Below are 16689 nucleotides of genomic sequence, written 5' to 3' on the forward strand. Positions count from 1 at the left end.
TGAAAACACTCTGGCGCCCAGCTCTGTCAGCAAGTTATTTGACGCAAGCGTGCAACTTCTCAGCTCTTAGCAGGCGTCACAGCGCCGTTACGGGATTTGCTGCCACCTACTGCTCGGGCCTGGAGTGTGCAGGGGTCGGTGACGGAAACACCGTCAGCTACGGGCTTCTCCGTTCGGAGTGCCTTAGAATCTCCATCCCCAGAGATTCGGATTCACCAGGACTGGGTGGGGCCTGAGAATTTGCTTTTCTAAATAACTTCCTGGGTGGTGTTGATGCTGCTGTTTTGAGGGGCGCCATTTGGATACCGCTGTGCTAGCCGAAGCACCTGGAAGGCATTTGTAGTTCTTGTGCCATTTTTAGAGCTTGATTATTAATCAGTCTGTCTGTGAATAACCAAGAGCCTCTAATTCAGGGTTCTCAACCGCGGCACTATTGATATATATATATATAATTTTTTTTTGAGGCAGATTAGCCCTGAGCTAACTACTGCCAGTCCTTCTCTTTTTCCTGAGGAAGGGTGGCCCTGAGCTAACATCTGTGCCCATCTTCCTCTACTTTATACGTGGGACGCCTACCACGGCATGGCTTTTGCCAAACAGTGCCATGTCCGCACCCAGGATCCGAAGCGGTGAACGCTGGGCCGCCAAGAGGCGGAAGGCGCGCACTTAACCGCTGCGCCACCCGGCTGGCCCCGCTGTTGCTGTTTTGACCTGATAATTCTTTGTTGTGTAGGAGGGGCGGGGGGGCTGTCACGTAGGTTGTGGGATGTTAGCAGCATCCCTGGCCTCTACCCGCTAGATCCTAGTAGCAGCCCTCTCCTGGCAGGTTTGGACAATCGAACATGTCTCAGACATCACCAGATGGCCCTGGGAGGCAAAACTCCCCCCAACTCCCCTGCGCCCCCGGAACTGCTGCTCTGAAACGTGGGCAGATTTTCGTCTCCCATTTGGTAGACTGCTGGCATCCTTAAGCATTGCCTTAAATACATAATGATACTGACCTATAGTAAACTACTGGCTGTCTGGGCTTAAATAACCACAGAAAAAATAGCTTACATTTGTTGATGACCTACTGTGTGCAAGACGCTCTTCTAACGCTTGTTAATTACCCCGTTTAATTCTCACAACCACTCTTTTGCTGATGAGGAAACTGAAGCTTCCACCAGTTAAATCACTTGTCCAAGGTCATGGTTAATAGCAGTTGGATCCGGGTGGGACAAGGGGAATGTGGGGCTGTCCAGAGGGGTACAGTCCAATAAAAATATAAGGCAAGACACAAATACAAGCCATGTGTGTAATTGTACATTTTCTAGAAGCCACATTCAAAAAGTAAAAAGAAACAGTGAAATTAATTTTAATATCTTTAACCCAACACATATCCAAACCTATATCATTTTAATAGTAATATTTTAAAAATTGATGATATATATATATATTTTTAAAGATTTTATTTTTCCTTTTTCTCCCCAAAGCCCACTGGTACATAGTTGTATATTTTTAGTTGTGAGTCCTTCTAGTAGTGACATGTGGGACGCCACCTCAGCATGGCTTGATGAGCAGTGCCATGTCTGCACCCAGGATCTGAACGCGGGAAACCCTGGGCTGCTGAAGCAGAGCGCGTGAACTTAACCACACGGCCATGGGGCCAGCACCTGATGATATATTTTTCATTCTTTTCTTTTGGACTTAATCTTTGAAATCTATGTTTTACACTTACAGCACGTCTCAATTCCTGCTAGCCGCATGTCAAGTGATCGAGAGCCACACGTGCGTCACACAGGTCTAAACTCTTCACCCAGCCCAGCCGCCTTCCAGCCTTTGTATGGGGAACAGCATGTGCCAATTTCACTTCAATGTCCTTCAATTTCTGCCTGCATTTCAGCCATTTTGTCAGTCTCACATACCTATTCATGTACTCTGCAGTCTGTTCTTGAAATATCTCTATTTATTTTGAAATGAGGTCTACAGTTTTATAAAATTTATCAAACAGTAGATACCTCATCTGGTGGCCAGACTGTTGACTATTATCTAATTTTAGTTCCGAGAGCTTTCCAGTGGCTGTTTTCCCACACAGTCTGTGTCTGTACTTGCGCAACAGATCATTCATCTTATCCGATGCTAATCGCCGAGTCCACATTTAATCATACTGTGGCGCGTTTTGATTTCTCTCCCGACATCTAGGAACATTCTGCCTCATTCGAGGATTCTGCCTTTCCTCAGTCCCTCTATGAGATTTCTCCCTGTAGTTCCTCATGTTGTCCTTATGAAATGTTTCTGATCACTGAGGCAACCAATTCTTCTCTAGAGAATTTTGCAATAAACCCCTTAGTCTTGCCACATTTGTTGATTCAAATTTTATGGGTGTGAAAATCAAGGTAGACTTAAGTACTAAGTTTAATTTACACCAACAAAGAGTAGTAATGAGAGTTAATCCTTAGGAAATACTTCCTACGAGCCTTGCACCGTGCTTAGCACTTGACCCACATTATCTTATTATTTCTCCAAATAGTCCTATGAGGTACGTGCTATTACAATGGCCATTTTAGAGGTAAAGTGAGGAGGCACAGAGAGTTTAAGTTACTTGCCCAAAGTCTCCCAACTAGCAACTGGCAGAGCTGGGAGGCGTATCGAGATCTGTTCGATGATAGAGTTGATCTCCTAACCTCTATGTTCTGCTGTCTGAAGGACGATTTGTAAATGCTGTTCTTATTTCCGAATTTGCAAGGGTGTGATTCTTTAGATTATACACTTTACCTGGGCTACCACCCGCCTTCTCTTGATGGGGAAGAGAAATATGTGTATATATTCTTGGTATTCTAGGGACTGCCTCTGAAGCAAGATGCGGGACCTCTCAGGAGGCAGGGCTCTTGCCTTGAACAGGGAGCTGAGACTCAGGTCCATCAGAAGCTCAAACCAGGAGGCCCAGCAAGTCGTGTCAGAACCCAGAGCCAGGGCAGCGCCGGGGCAGAAGCCAGAGTACAATGAGTTTAGGAGTGAATGGAGTGGGGATGTGGAGTGGGGAGTGAAGACAGGCCTCTAGCAGGAAGAGAGGGAGAGACCATGGGACACAAAGGGTGACAGGGCTCAGGGAGGGGTAATGATTTTGCATTGCAATTTTGTTTTGTTAAAGACTTGGGCATGTTGCAGTGCTGATGGGGGAAAAATTAAGAGAGCTGAAGATGCAGGAGAGCTTGGGGTGCAGATAGATGTGAACCAGCAAGGACCCCGAAGAGGTGGGACAGGAAGCTGTTTGAAGCCCACGTTGGGGAACACGTTTGCCAGGTTTGATGCCAAAACCCTCTTGCACTTATATTATTCTATCATCTGCCACTGTCACTGTCTGATAGTCAACCACTGTCAAGATTCCATGGCCAAGTGGCTTGAGAAGTTAAGTGTTTATAGTCAGAAACATTTTCTTTCCACTGGACATAACTTCTTATCCTTTTCAGTGAGGAAATACATAATACGTGATACCAGAACATGGATCCCCGGGCTGCCCCATACGCACCTGACATGGTTTGATACAAGGGACACTAATTCTGTCTCCACCTAAAAGAGGTCTCAACAGCCTGCCTCAGGTCCCTGAAATATCACACCCTTTGGATTACCTTCCTAAAGAGTCCTGTTACAATACAAACAGGTCAGAACAATCTTGAAAAGAATACCCACATTCATGGCAGCACTATTCACAATGGCCGAAGGTGGAAGCAACCCAAGTGTCCATTGATGGATGAATGGATAAACAAAAGATGCTATGTTCATACAGTGGAATATTAGTCAGCCTTAAAGAGGAAGGAAATTCTGACACATGCTACAACATGGATGAACCTTGAAGATGCTACACTAAGTGAAATAAGTCAGTCACAGAAGGACAAAAATTGTATGATTTTACCCATATGAGGTACCTAGAGTAGTGAATTCATAGAGGTAGAAAGTAGGATGGTGGTTGCCAGGGGCTGTGGGGAGGGGGAACGGGGAGTTGTTGACTAAAGGGCGTGGAGTTTTAGTTTTGCAAGGTGAAAAGTGTTCTAGAGATGGATGGTGGTGACAGTTGTACAACAATGTGAATGGACTTAATGCTACTGAACTGTATGGTCCTTAAAAATGATTAAGATGGTAAATTTTATATTACATGTATCTTACTACAATTAAAAAAACCCCAAGACAATAAAAAACCTCAGGTCATTTAAGAGGGGCTACTTGGTCACTTGCTTTCGTCTATTATTAGTTTGGTTCCACTCTGCTTTTTAGTAAAGGAAGCTCCGCTGAGAGCAGGACATCAAGGAGCCGGGATCCAGAGGACTGGGTGACCGAGACGACAGTCATGAGGACAGCAATTCGCTGGGCTGTAGGATGTGCTTTGAGAAAGGCCAGATCTTGGGTTTCCATCCAGACCTGAGGGGGCCACCCCTGCAGGGTCTTCAGTAGCAGGAGGAGAATGGGAAAGCCTCAGACACCTTGGGGAGGAGGGGGACGTCAGCCTCTGTCCACTTTGCTCTTTACTGAGGGCCGCCTGGCCAGGGGCCTCCCTCTGAGGGACTAATAATACTACGCAGTTATTATTACTAATTTGGTCCCTGTGAGTCAGTGAGACTAGCTTGTTTAGGAAACTCACAAGGTGGTATAATGGAGGCCCCTGACACGGAGTCTCAAAGTTGGGGTGGATATGAGGCTGGTGAAGCCACACCCACGACCAGCCAGGGGGACCTCTCGGCCTACTGCTTTCCTTAATTTGGCCAGCACGTCCTTCACCAGCAGACTGTGGGAAAGAAAGCCGTTTTGGTCACAGAAAGCAGCATTTTAAACCTCTCTCATTAATGAGAGAGACAGAATTGTTACACTAGCATGGGAAAACTCAGGGAAGGAATAAATTTCATTTCCATGAGTCTCCAGCTTGAGTCTCCAGCTGAACAGATGCTATTTTTATCAAATACTTTCTCTTCTGTGACATGCTTTGCCAACTTGCTATTCTTAGACAAATCAGGAAAAGTCCACATTTGATTTCTCCTCCTTCTGGCTTCTCCCTCCCCATTTGTGAGAGGGGTGGTGGTTTGGGGGGCGGGGGGCCCTGTCCTTTTGATAGAAGGCAAGTGACAAGGAAATGGCAGCCATCTGAAAGCCAGAGATGGGCTCTTCCTCCTTTGCAAATGACATCTTGTCCTGGCTTCACCCCATCCCAGATGGCATAGCTGAGGGGACAGGAAAAAATACATCTTTTAGAGTATTGACAGCATCGTTTCTCCCCACCCCCACTTCCTGTGAAGAGGATTTAGTCTTGGCCAGCTAGGTTCTGGAGCCTTTCTCGTGCAGAATGTAGGGAAATGTGAGGAGGGATTCTGAATCGTGTGATGCTGTGAGTGGGACGGCTAGATGGGTACACAGAGGAGAAGGCAGAGAATTACCCACTAGTGAAAGCAGAATAGATCAGAAAGTGAGAGGGAGGATAAGAGAGATAAGAGCCAGGGATGGGCTTAATTTGGGGAATTCAAGAGACAAATTAAGGGGGATTGGAGTAGCCGCTGGGCTGGCATGAGGAAGATTTGGGAGAGATGGAGAACGTTTTTCAGAAATGTTGTTGGTGTTGTGAATGGAATCCGTCTTCCCCCTTGGCATTTTAAAGAGATTTCAGTAAAGATATAAATTGCTTTCAAAGTTACTTTTTGTACGAATGACTGGGGTTTATTCAAGGCAGCCTGGAGCACTGCAGGCTAGAGGTTAACAGAGAAGGAGAACCACCCTTCACCCCACTTCTCCCATCAACACAGACTATAGTCCAGATCTTTCAAACTCGTGTCCTATGGGCCGGGTTTGGACCCCAGATGTGTCTTGTTTGGCTTGTTGAGAGTCAATTTTTTTTTTCTCAGCCACCATTGAAAATTGGGATTTCACATTTAAAAAGCCTGCATTTCCCACTTCTCTTAAAAAAATTGGAAAATCTGACAACATGAGACCCTCATTCCCAAAAGGCAAAAATAGGCTTATCCTTTCTAGTTAACCCCAGGGCCCACCACTCACAGAAGGTGTGCACATGCACAGACACCTGGCCCACTTTCTGCATTTATATTTCCTACCATCTGGTATCAGTAGACTAGATAATTGGGGCCTGCTGGGCCTGCTGAGGGCAATTAGAAAAGCTGGACAAAATAAAAATACAATCAGCCTGGAGTCATCAAAGAGTTAAAAAAGATAGTGAAGAATCACCACACCAAGATCTGGGAAAACATGGGCATTCACGGAGGCAGGTCCAATGACTGGGGCCTCTTTTCCTCTTGGGACATTTCCTGCTTCTGGAAGAGACAACTAAGAAGCTGAGAGGCTAAGCAGCACCTAGGCAGATTTGTATGCCTAAGGGGACAAAAGTTGGAATCCAGTGCCCACCAAAGGAGAGGGGGCCCTGTAACCCCCATTTTAGACTAGAACCCTACAGGACTATACCTTAAAGCTAGATAAATTGGAAATAAGCCAGCTTCCAAGGAGCTTAGTTCTTCAAATTGGATTAAGGTGGTCCCAGATTGCTAGTATCCCCAGGTACCTAGCAGAAGCTAATATAAATACTCTCTGGAGGAATATAACACCATTATGTTCACGTTACTTCTACGAACAATTTTTCACATACAATTTCAGCACACATGAAAATAACCAGAGATAAGGAAATAAGACAACATGAATGTGATCCAGCATAAATAAGGACAATAGAAACAATCCTAGATAACTCAAGTTACTGGAGTTATCAGACACAGACTTCATGCAAAGGAAATAAAAGACAAGATTAAGAAAATCTAGCAGAGAACTGGAAGCTTAAAAAAAAATGATTTCAAAAATAACCAAATAGAAATTTAGAACTGAAAAATATAATAACAAAAGTAAAGAGCTCAGTGGGTGGGTTTAAGAGCAGATTAGACACAGTTGAAGGGAGAAGTGATGAACCGGGAAGCAGCTCAGAAGAAAACATCAGGATGAAACATGGAGAGCAAACAGGATGGAAAATATTGTAGAGAGAATAAGAGATACAGAAGATGAAGTGAGGACTGAAGTTCTAGAAGGAGAAGAGAAAGTAGGGCAGCAGCAATATTTGAAGAGAAAATATCTGAGAAATTGCCAAAGTTGACTAAAAACTCCAAGCCAAAAATTTCAGAAGTCCTGGGAATCCAAAGCAGGATTAATAAAAAGAAAGTTACATTTGGGTACATCATAGTGAAATAGATGAAAACCAAAGGCAAAGAGGAAAAAAATGTAAAAGCAGCTACCATTACTTGAAAAAAAGGAATGGACTGTTAGCTTACTTCTTGACAGAAACAATGGAAGCTAGAAACTAGTAGAATTTAAATATCTTCAAAGTGCTGAAAGAAAATAACTGCCAAACTAGAATTCGATGCCCGATGGAAATACAGGCATACCTTGGAGATATTGGGAGTTCAGTTCCAGACCACTGCAATAAAGCAAATAGCATGATAAAGTGAGTCACACAAATCTTTTGGTTTCCCAGCACATATAAAAGTTATGTTTATACTATAATATAGTCTATTAAGTGTGCAGTAGCCTTATATCTTAAAAAACAATGTACATACCTCAATTAAAAAATATTTTATGGCTAAAAAATGCCAACCACCATCTGACCCTTCAGCAAGTCATAATCTTTTTGCCAGTGGAGGGTCTTGCCCTCCATGCAGTATCTGTGAAGCACAATAAAGTGAAACACAATAAAACAAGGTATGCTTGAAGCCTCCAATAATACAGTTGAAGTTAAAACATTTTCAGGATTCTTTACCAGCAGAGCATACTCAACAGTGCTGTTTAAGCAGAAAGAAAATGATTTAAGATAATAGGGTATGGATGCAGGAAGAAATGAAGAAGAATGCAAGGTTAATTTGAGGAAATCCAAATGAACTAGACTGTACAAAACAAGATAATGTACAATGGAGATTTAAAAAATTAAAATATATAACAAGTACATGTGAGTCAAGAGAGAGGGACAAATGGAATTAAGATGTTTTAAGGTTTTGTTTTTCCTCTTTTCTCCCCAAAGCACCCCCGGTACATAGTTGTGGGTCCTTCTAGTTGTGGCATACGGGACGCCGCCTCAGCGTGGCCTGATGAGCGGCGCCATGCCTGCACCCAGGATTCGAACCAGCGAAACCCTGGGCAACCAAAGCAGAGCGTGCGAACTTAACCACTTGGCCATGGGGACGGCCCCAAGATGTTTTAAGGTTTTTGTATTGCTATGGAAGAAGATAAAAATACCAGCTAACATTAGACTTTGAAAAATCAAAGATACATATTGTGATCTCTAGAATGACCTCTAAAAGAATAGTAAAAAAAAAGTTTATAACTTCCAAGGTAATAGAGGGAAAAATAGAATCAACCATTCCAAAAGCAGTCAAGACAAGAGGATAAAAAGAACAGAGCATGTGAGACAAATGAAAACATTTACTAAGATGGTAGAATTAAATACAAATATGTCAGTAATTTTATTAAATGTAAATGAACAAAATATTTCAATTAAAAGTCAAAGAGTATTGAATTGAGTAAAAGAATCTATATACTGTTTATAAGAAACATTTAAAACATTAGTTTAAAAAATGTTGAAAGTAGGGCCAGTCCCACTGTCCTAGTGGTTAAGTTCAGCATGTTCTACTTCCGCCGGCCAGGTTTGGTTCCTGGGTACAGACCTGCTCCACTCATCTGTCAGTTGCCATGCTGTGGTGGTGGCTCACATACAAAAAGAGGAAGATTAGCAACAGATGTTAGCTCAGGGCATCATCTTCCTCAGCAAAAAAAAAAAAAAAAAAAGTTGAAAATAAATGGTGGAAAAAATAGAAATATTAACCAAAATTATATTAATATTAATAGTATATATTAATATCAGACAAAGTAAATTTTAAGGCAAAAAAGCATTACTGCAGCTAAAAAAGGATATATCATAATGATAAAAAGTTCAATTGTACACATCTTATAATGTAGCTTCAAAAATATGAAGCTAAGATTGACAGAAAACAGAAGCAGAAGTGAGCAGAGAAACGAGTAAGGAAATAGATTATTTGAACAGATTAGCAGACTTGACTCAGCGGACATGTACAGAATGTTGAACCAACAATTACAGAACTCACATTCCGCAAATATTTGTGACTCCCCACCTTCCAAGCAAATCAAAGGATTGAGACTTTCCACCTAATTTTATGTTAGGTGTAGCCATAAGACTTGTCTTGGCCAATGAAATGTGATTAGAAGTACCTTCCAGGTGTCAGTGTGTTAGTAAACACATCTCCCTTTTCCGTGTTGAAAGCAGAGGGCTGGAGCTCCCTCAGTCTGCGTCCTTGAGTGAGGAGGACACTGAGCAGAACTTCCCTGCCAGTTCCCAAATGGACACGTTGATGTGGACGAGTGAAAAATAAGGCTTTCTTATTTTAAGTCACTGAAATTTGGGTCTTATTTATACCCACAGTATAACTCAGTCTATCCTGACTAATGCAGGCAGAAGAAGAGAAGAACTATTTTCCAGACACAGAGGTGAGCCTGTCTTAAGCGTATGTGTGATGAGTCCTGGTGAGTTCACGGTGGCTCAAGCTCCAGGGAGGTGGGGTGAGGCGGGAACACGGGCTGGGGCAGGGAGAGCAGCTCCCAAGAAGAGCCGGGAAGACTGGCTAGAGGCAAGTTTAGAAGGGCCCAGGATTTGACAATAAGGAATGGCTATTGTCCTAAAAGTTTAAAAGGTGCTCCAGAAGTTGGTGACCAGTTGAATATTGGTAGTAATGGAGAGGATGAACGGGGGAGAATCTAGTCAGTGGAAAGGGAGGAATTAGGTAGAGGGCTGGAGCGTTTTTTTTCCCACCCCCAAGAGGTGGCCATTGTTAAGAATTTGGTGAGAATTTCCCCAGCAATTGCATGGACATGCAAACACACACATAAACCAATTCTAGAAGCACAAATCAGATCAAGTGTACCCTACCGCTGTTCTGAAAAATGTTTCCCAGTTAATAATATCTTCATTGGTATTTTCTGTGTCATCTCAGAGATTTGCCTCTTTCTTTTTTATTGGCTGCTTAGTATGCCAACGTATGGCTGTTCCATAATTCCATAATCTTCCCCTGTTGACAGACATTTAGGTTGTTTTCACTATAACAAACAATGTTTCAGTGACATCTTGCGAATAATATTCATACATTTTAATGTCTTCGTTCTACAGACAATAAGACCAGTTCAGCCACCATTCGAGTGGTGAAAATTTTAGGCTGGGTATCAGGAACACAAACAGACAGGGCATTTTTAATTTCAATATTTTTATTTATTTACATTTCTACTTTTAAAATTATTTTATTGAGGTCACATTGGTTTATAACATTGTGTAAATTTCAGATGTACGTCATCATATTTTGGCTTCTGTATAGACCAGGCAGGCCATTTGAGGTGATGATCTAGGCTAGGGGGTGCCTGGTATGCCTAGATTATGCCTAGAATAGGTCTTAAACATAGTGGGCACTCAATAAATGTTGAATGAATGAATGAATGAATGCACATGTACTGTAGACACTTGTTGGGCCTGCCCTGCACTCATCTACAAGAGGATTTCTCAACCTCGCACTACTGTCTTTTAAGGCCAAATAGTTGTTGTTGTGGAGGCTGTTCTGTACATTGTAGAATGCGTAGCAGGATTCCTGGCCTCTACCCACTGGTTGCCACCAGCACAGCAGGGACCAAAAATGTCTCCAGAAATTGCCAAATGTTCCCTGGGGAAAAATCGCTCCAGTTGAGAACCATTGATTTATACAACGGATTGTATTTGTGTAAGGCCAAAGGCCCTTTCTAAAAACAACTGACTCTACGAAGGCTCATCCTACTTCTTCCCAATGCTCCCATATGAACAGCCTTTCTTCCTGGGATGTCCCAGTCCCTTCATAGAGATTCCTGGATGCCTTATTCTCGGTTCAGATTTCACTTCTTTAGGGCCACCTTCCCTGACACTTCCCCCATAAATTAGGTCAATCTTCATTACATATTGTCAATCCCCATTATACAGTCTCTAATCACCAGATACCCCTCCTTGGAAGTACTTATCAAAGTTGAATTCTTACTTTTACTTGAGTAATTCTTAAATTAATCTATTTCCCTCACTCAACTCCCTAGAGGTAGTCACGAGTAAGAATTTGGCATGCAACATGTCAGTTTTTGCTCACTGTTTTTCTATTTAGTGCCTGAAACAATGCACGACACACAGTAGGTCCTCAGTGGGTGTTTGGTGGTTGGATGGATGGAGGGGCAGCGACAGCCTATCAGTCAGCAATAGCCAGCCCCAGGGGGCAACAGTCTTCGCCCATTTTCACTCCTGTGCCTTCTAAAAACTATTTTGAAAAACAATGTTACCTATGCCCGCATTTAACAATTAATATGCTAAATGTTCACCGTTAAACTCATTTGGCTTCCAGACAATAGCTTCCAGCATATTGTGAATATTGGAATTTAAAAATTAAACTCGGACATCATTCTTTAAAGGTACCGATCAATCTGTCATTATTTTCAAGACTCTCTTGGATTTGCTTTTGCAGCACTCTCCCCCAGATTCACAGGGTGGAAGACGCAGAGCTGTTAAATGAAAAGATGCCTTAATTAATCATTAAGGGAGGCTGAATTAAGCTACTAAAGGAAGCTTCCAGTTTGGGGAGGTGGACCTGGAGATTTTTACAGCTGGGGCAATGGCAATTTAGTAAGATTTGTGACGAGTGAGGGGTAGGCTTTCCAGTAAGGGAAGGATGGTTGTGAACACAGACACGTTCTCAGGTAAACCAGTTTTAGGAAAGTGTGCCTACAGAGACTGAGAACCCGGAAACTGATTCTCTAAAAATAATCCCTGGTGTGTCCCTTGGAAAGTCTGGGAGACCACCACCCTGGGGGTAATGCAGCCTAGCGGCCTGAAGAGGGCAGTGTTGGATAAGCTGTGGGGCTCCATCTCCCGCTCTGCCTCAGGGTAGCAAGAGAGAAAGGGCGATTCACCCTGGATGCAGTGGAGTCTGGGGCCAGGCAGCCCAGGACGTCCTCTCTGGTGTTTGTGTTTGCACAGTGAATTATTCATAGGAAACCGGCTCCAAGGAGAATGGAGGCCAGAGACTCCCCATCCTGTACCTAGAATCAGGGCCTGGGACTGTCAACAGACAAAAACCTCATTCTTTCTCCCCTTCGAGAACTGAGTTTGGGAAAGAAATTGAGGAGTGAAGTCATGGGTCTGAAGCAACTGTGAGTTTTTGTTTTTCCTCTTATGAAAGGAAAACAACAGTGAAATCTCAATAATTTATAGCTTCAGGAGACAGCGGAAAGCTCCTGCTCTGGAGTCAACAGATGCTCTCTCTGCTCTGTAAGCCCACCTTTCCCAGCCTCTGCTCTCTGGCTGTCACATGGGAACAAGATTACCTTCCTCACATGGCTGTTGGGAGAATAATGAGACAATGCAGGCAAAGCGCTCCGCTTGTGAATGGCTCTTAGCAAGAGCTCAATAAATACCAGTGATGATGGTGAAGATGATGATACTGAATTGTCATTTTGTCAGGCGTGAGTGTTTCAAAATTTGCCATTCACATCTGAAGAGGAAGAATCAGAGGTGACAAATCAAGCTATTTAAATTTTACAAACCTAGGAGTTAGAAGCAGAAGCAGCCAGGGGAGGAAGGCAGAATCAGTGTGATTCCACGTTAGAGCCTGGCTCCTCAACATTGCTCACGGTGCCTTCCAGGACTGGGGGGTCCCAGCCTAGTGTTAGTAAGATGGTCTCTGTGTCTAAAGTAGTGTGTAGGTGACGGCCATACGTATGTCGAGATATGACATGACCACCAGCCTCAGACATAAAAGCAATGACTCTTCTCATTACATTTATCTTCTGTGAAACCTCAAAGGGTGGGGATGAACTGATTGAAAAAGAATTGGTAATTTGGATAAATTGCTGGGATACACTAAAAGTAAGGCTTGGAGCAAGACCCCCACCCTCTGCCTTACATGGGAAAGGTGACAGGGACCAGTTCAGAGAGAGGCATGGAGACAGCTTGGATGAGAGAACTGCCCTTTCACCTGGCAGCTCTCCAGCCCGCAAATAGCTTTTGTGTCCAGTCCAAAAATAAGATCACATGAAAGGGGGAGAAAGAAATATGCAAGTGCTTGTCCTTGGGCTTTCTGTGGGTACCAGCATCAGCCACACTGGGAGGGCCCCAAGAGGGTGGCCTCACGACACACTCCACTGCCTCCCCCCAGGCTCCCCAAGGCTGGAAGGACAACCTGTATCAGGGCGGGTGTGGTGTGTGGTTTGCACTCAGCCCTTCTCTTGGGGCTCCCTTGAGCTCCATTCACACCAGAGAGAGAGCAGGAGAGAGAGGACAAGCAGATCCAACAGCCTCGACTCCAGGGGAATAAGGGCATTGCCTCCTTTTGTGGAAGGACACGCCCTTCTGATGGAGAATGGGAACTCCCTCCTGCAGCAGCCTGCCTGCAGCGGTCTGGGTAGGACAGCGTGGATGCTGTAGGCTGATGCAGCTGCCGTCGCCCCAGAAAGACAGTGCCCCACAGCCGAAGCAGAGAGGTGAGTGCATCGGTTTCTCCAGGGGTTTCGGATTTCTATGGACTTTCTGCTTGGCTTCGTGCTTGCGCTCAGCATGAATGCTCTCCCCCACCCCCGTTCTTCCTCTTCTCCTCCCTGATCAGGCTCTGTGGCAGGCTTGAGTCTATGTGATGGATGCTAGCTTAAAACATTCCTGTACTCCCTTCTCTCTTTCGGAGGCCTGTTTGCTCCCAGAAAGAACTGGGTAGGTCTAGCTCTTAGCAGGGAAGCAGGAAGTGTCTCCTACCAAGTGAATTATCTTTGCTGAGCTCCAAGAGGACGTTTCCCAGGAAATCATCAGACAAATCCCATTACAGTAGAGTTAATGCTTAGTTTTAAAATGCCCTGCATGAAATAGGGAATAAATTAAAGGATGCTAGCTGATTCTTCGTTATTGGGCAAAAGGAAAACAACAAAAATGGGATATGCAAGGTTTCCCCTCTCCACAGCCTCTTCTCTCTCTCTTCCTGGCTTCTTAGAGCCCTACAAAATATACTTAACAGGTCCAAGAACTCCTTTCTTTGGTTGACAACAAGAGAAGTAAAATAAAGGGTTTGGGGGAGAATTGCTCTGTAAACTGAGGCAAAGGACGAAGAAGAGAGAAAAATTTTGCAGAGTCTTGGTTTCCCTTCTGATGTCTCTGCACTCCCAAGCACGCACACGACATGTACCTGGGCCTATTTAGGAGGATGTATAGATGTCTCCATTGCTTGCACATGTGTACCATTGCTCCTTGACACACATTGCCCCTTAGCTAGGACTACAAATATCTATGCTAAGAAGAAGCCAGCAAGATTCTGGTGGGAACAAGATAACTACTTGAATAAAGTCAGGATTCTTTTAGTGACAATGGATTGAAACTCAGTTTGACTAGACTTAGGCAAAAAAAGGCCAGGGCTTTAGTATGGTGGGTTCCAGGTGCTCAGACAATGGCATCCTGACTCTGTCTCTATTTGTTGACTTTGCATCCCCGTATCATTCTATTCCCATCACCTGTCTTGGTGGCAAGATGGCTGCCAGCAGCCCCAGGCTGACATCTTCCTGGCACAGCCACCCTACAAGAACAGCCACTTCCCTTTCTCAGCTGTTGTAGCTTGAGTTTCAGGGTCCCACTGAACCAATATGGGTGTTGTGCCCATCCCTCTGTAGGAGTGTAGCCATCCCCATGCAAAACCATATGAACTGAAAGCAAGGAAGGGCTGGGTCCCCAAAGACAATTAAGGTGCTAGTCCTAGGAGAAGGGGCTGGATGCAGGATGGCTAAGGTCAAGGTTGCCACTCTGTGTTGCTCTTTTTGCAATGGTCTAGATTAAGAGTCAAAGTGCCTCCAACATAGCTCCTCCTCCTTTTCCCTCTTAAAGCCCACAAAAATTTATTAGTGACAGCAAGTCTCATAGGCAGGGTAATTGTTAGTAGAAGAGGTGACTAAAAGACCCCATGGAATGTCATCCCTAGAGACTACTGATAGTGGGAAAGACCCCAGAAATCTCCTCTCTGGCTCCGTCCCCAGGCCACCCACCATACCCAGACCCACTGGGCCCTCAACATGCCTGTGCTCGCACAGGTCCCTCCCCTCCTCCTCCACCTTCGCCCAGTTGTGTCTCCCTCTGCTCTGTGATGTGAACCCATCCTGCCTTTCAAGAGCCAGCTTCGGTGCTGCCTCCCCTCTGAGGCCTTATCTGGCCTGTCGAGTCTTTTCTGTTGACTCCCTTGCTGAACCTGATCAGCATGGACTCTCAGTATTACAGTTCACTGTTTACATGTTCTTTAAGAACGTCCCGTATCTTAGTTTCTCTCCCTACTTGAATTTTATATTTCTAGGGGGAAAATCAGGTTTTTTCCCCCAGCCCTCTCTGTGGTGTCTAACACATAGTAGGTGCCCAATTAAGTGCTTCCAATTAATTGAGCAATAGAAAACTAGCCTGCCTAAATAGCTTCGAGATGATGGCTAGATGACTTGAGGTCCTTAATTCTGATTTAAAAAGTAATTTAATAACTATAGCAAACACTGATTGATCTCTGAATGTATGCTGGAGTCCCTACATGCATTGTCTCAGATCATCCTCACAACGACCCTACAAGGCAAATACTGCTTTTATCCCCATTTCATAGACGGAGAAACTGAGTCTTAGAAAACTTAGACACTTGTCCTAGATCATACAACTAGTAAGTGCTGACATGAGAGTGAGAACCCAGGCATGCCTGCCTTCTCCTTCCCTACTAAATTAATTATTTCCATGCTTATCAGGGGAGCTTCCTCCAGCCTGATTTTAAAGAGCAAGAAGCATGGGTGATTGGTCGCAGAGCACAAGGAATCAGATATTTTAGACCCCTCTTCTGCCACCTGGGCTCCCAGAGCCTCTATGGGGGGTCCTTATTAGATTGTACCCAGGGATGAGGGGTCACACACCAATCCCAGAGCCAACAAGAAGGTCAGGGGCACAGGGATTTCACAAAAGGAGGTGCCTCTGGGCTCTGTAGAGAGCAAGGTGCCTTTGATTGAATGCGGGTAGAGTGGTCTTCGGGTAATCATTAGCTGGGGAGTGGGCCTCAGAATTCAAGCTTGCTCCTCTGGCTGCCTGTCGTTAGGCATGGCCCTGACATTTCTCCCGCTCCAGGGCGACAAGGCAGAGGGCTTCCTCAGAGAGTGGCTTTCAGGATTTGGAGAGCAAAGGAAACCAAAATCTAGAGAAAATGGGGTGTATTTTTTATATCTGTGCCTCAACATCCAGCCACTGGCCTCTTGGCTGACGCAGTCACGTGGTGACGATGAAGGTCCCAGGGATCTTGTTTCTCTGATGTACACTATCTTATCATATGGGTTAGCATCTTCTCAAGAGCAGATCCTGTTTGATTTATGTCATTAATCCTCACAATATCCCGTGAGAGGTCAGAGAGCTGGTGTTCTCACAACCGAGGCACAGAGAGATTGAATCACGTCCCAGATTACATAGATGCAGAGAAAGGCCCGGACTGGGGCTAGAAGAGCTCAGAGTTCTTCAGAATCCAAGCCTGCTTGCTTCTCCATGAGGTTATGATAGAAAAGAATTAAAACCCAAAGAATTATATAGGCTAAGTAAAATTCTTTGGGTAAATCGTTAAGAGAAAAACCACTGCT

The 16689-nt window shown here is 44.3% G+C and overlaps 1 protein-coding gene and 1 long non-coding RNA gene across 10 annotated transcripts in view; one reads left to right on the forward strand and one right to left on the reverse strand.

Annotated features, from left to right (window-relative positions):
• Positions 1 to 1280: 1280 nt before the first annotated feature.
• LOC138917461 (uncharacterized) lies at positions 1281 to 7674 on the reverse strand. The gene is made up of 3 exons (XR_011425516.1): positions 7569 to 7674; positions 7398 to 7429; positions 1281 to 5189 (listed from the first exon to the last, which is right to left on the reverse strand). It is a non-coding gene; the product is annotated as an uncharacterized lncRNA (long non-coding RNA).
• A 5425-nt stretch (positions 7675 to 13099) lies between these two features.
• The window catches only part of FGF1 (fibroblast growth factor 1), a 95663-nt gene continuing 92073 nt past the window's right edge, over positions 13100 to 16689 (forward strand). For 5 of the 9 annotated variants that reach the window (XM_070232582.1, XM_070232589.1, XM_023616896.2 and 2 more), the window contains exon 1: positions 13104 to 13554. Coding sequence is in view for 3 of the 9 variants with exons in the window: in XM_070232588.1 (XP_070088689.1) it covers positions 13434 to 13554 (121 nt within the window). In the remaining 6 variants the exon portion in view is untranslated. Of the gene's footprint in view, positions 13555 to 16689 lie in introns of all 9 variants that reach the window. The other 4 variants (XM_070232583.1, XM_014730308.3, XM_070232593.1 and 1 more) reach the window with 2 other exon arrangements.

Source organism: Equus caballus, chromosome 14 (assembly GCF_041296265.1).
Source record: "Equus caballus isolate H_3958 breed thoroughbred chromosome 14, TB-T2T, whole genome shotgun sequence".
NCBI classification, from domain to species: Eukaryota; Metazoa; Chordata; class Mammalia; order Perissodactyla; family Equidae; genus Equus; species Equus caballus.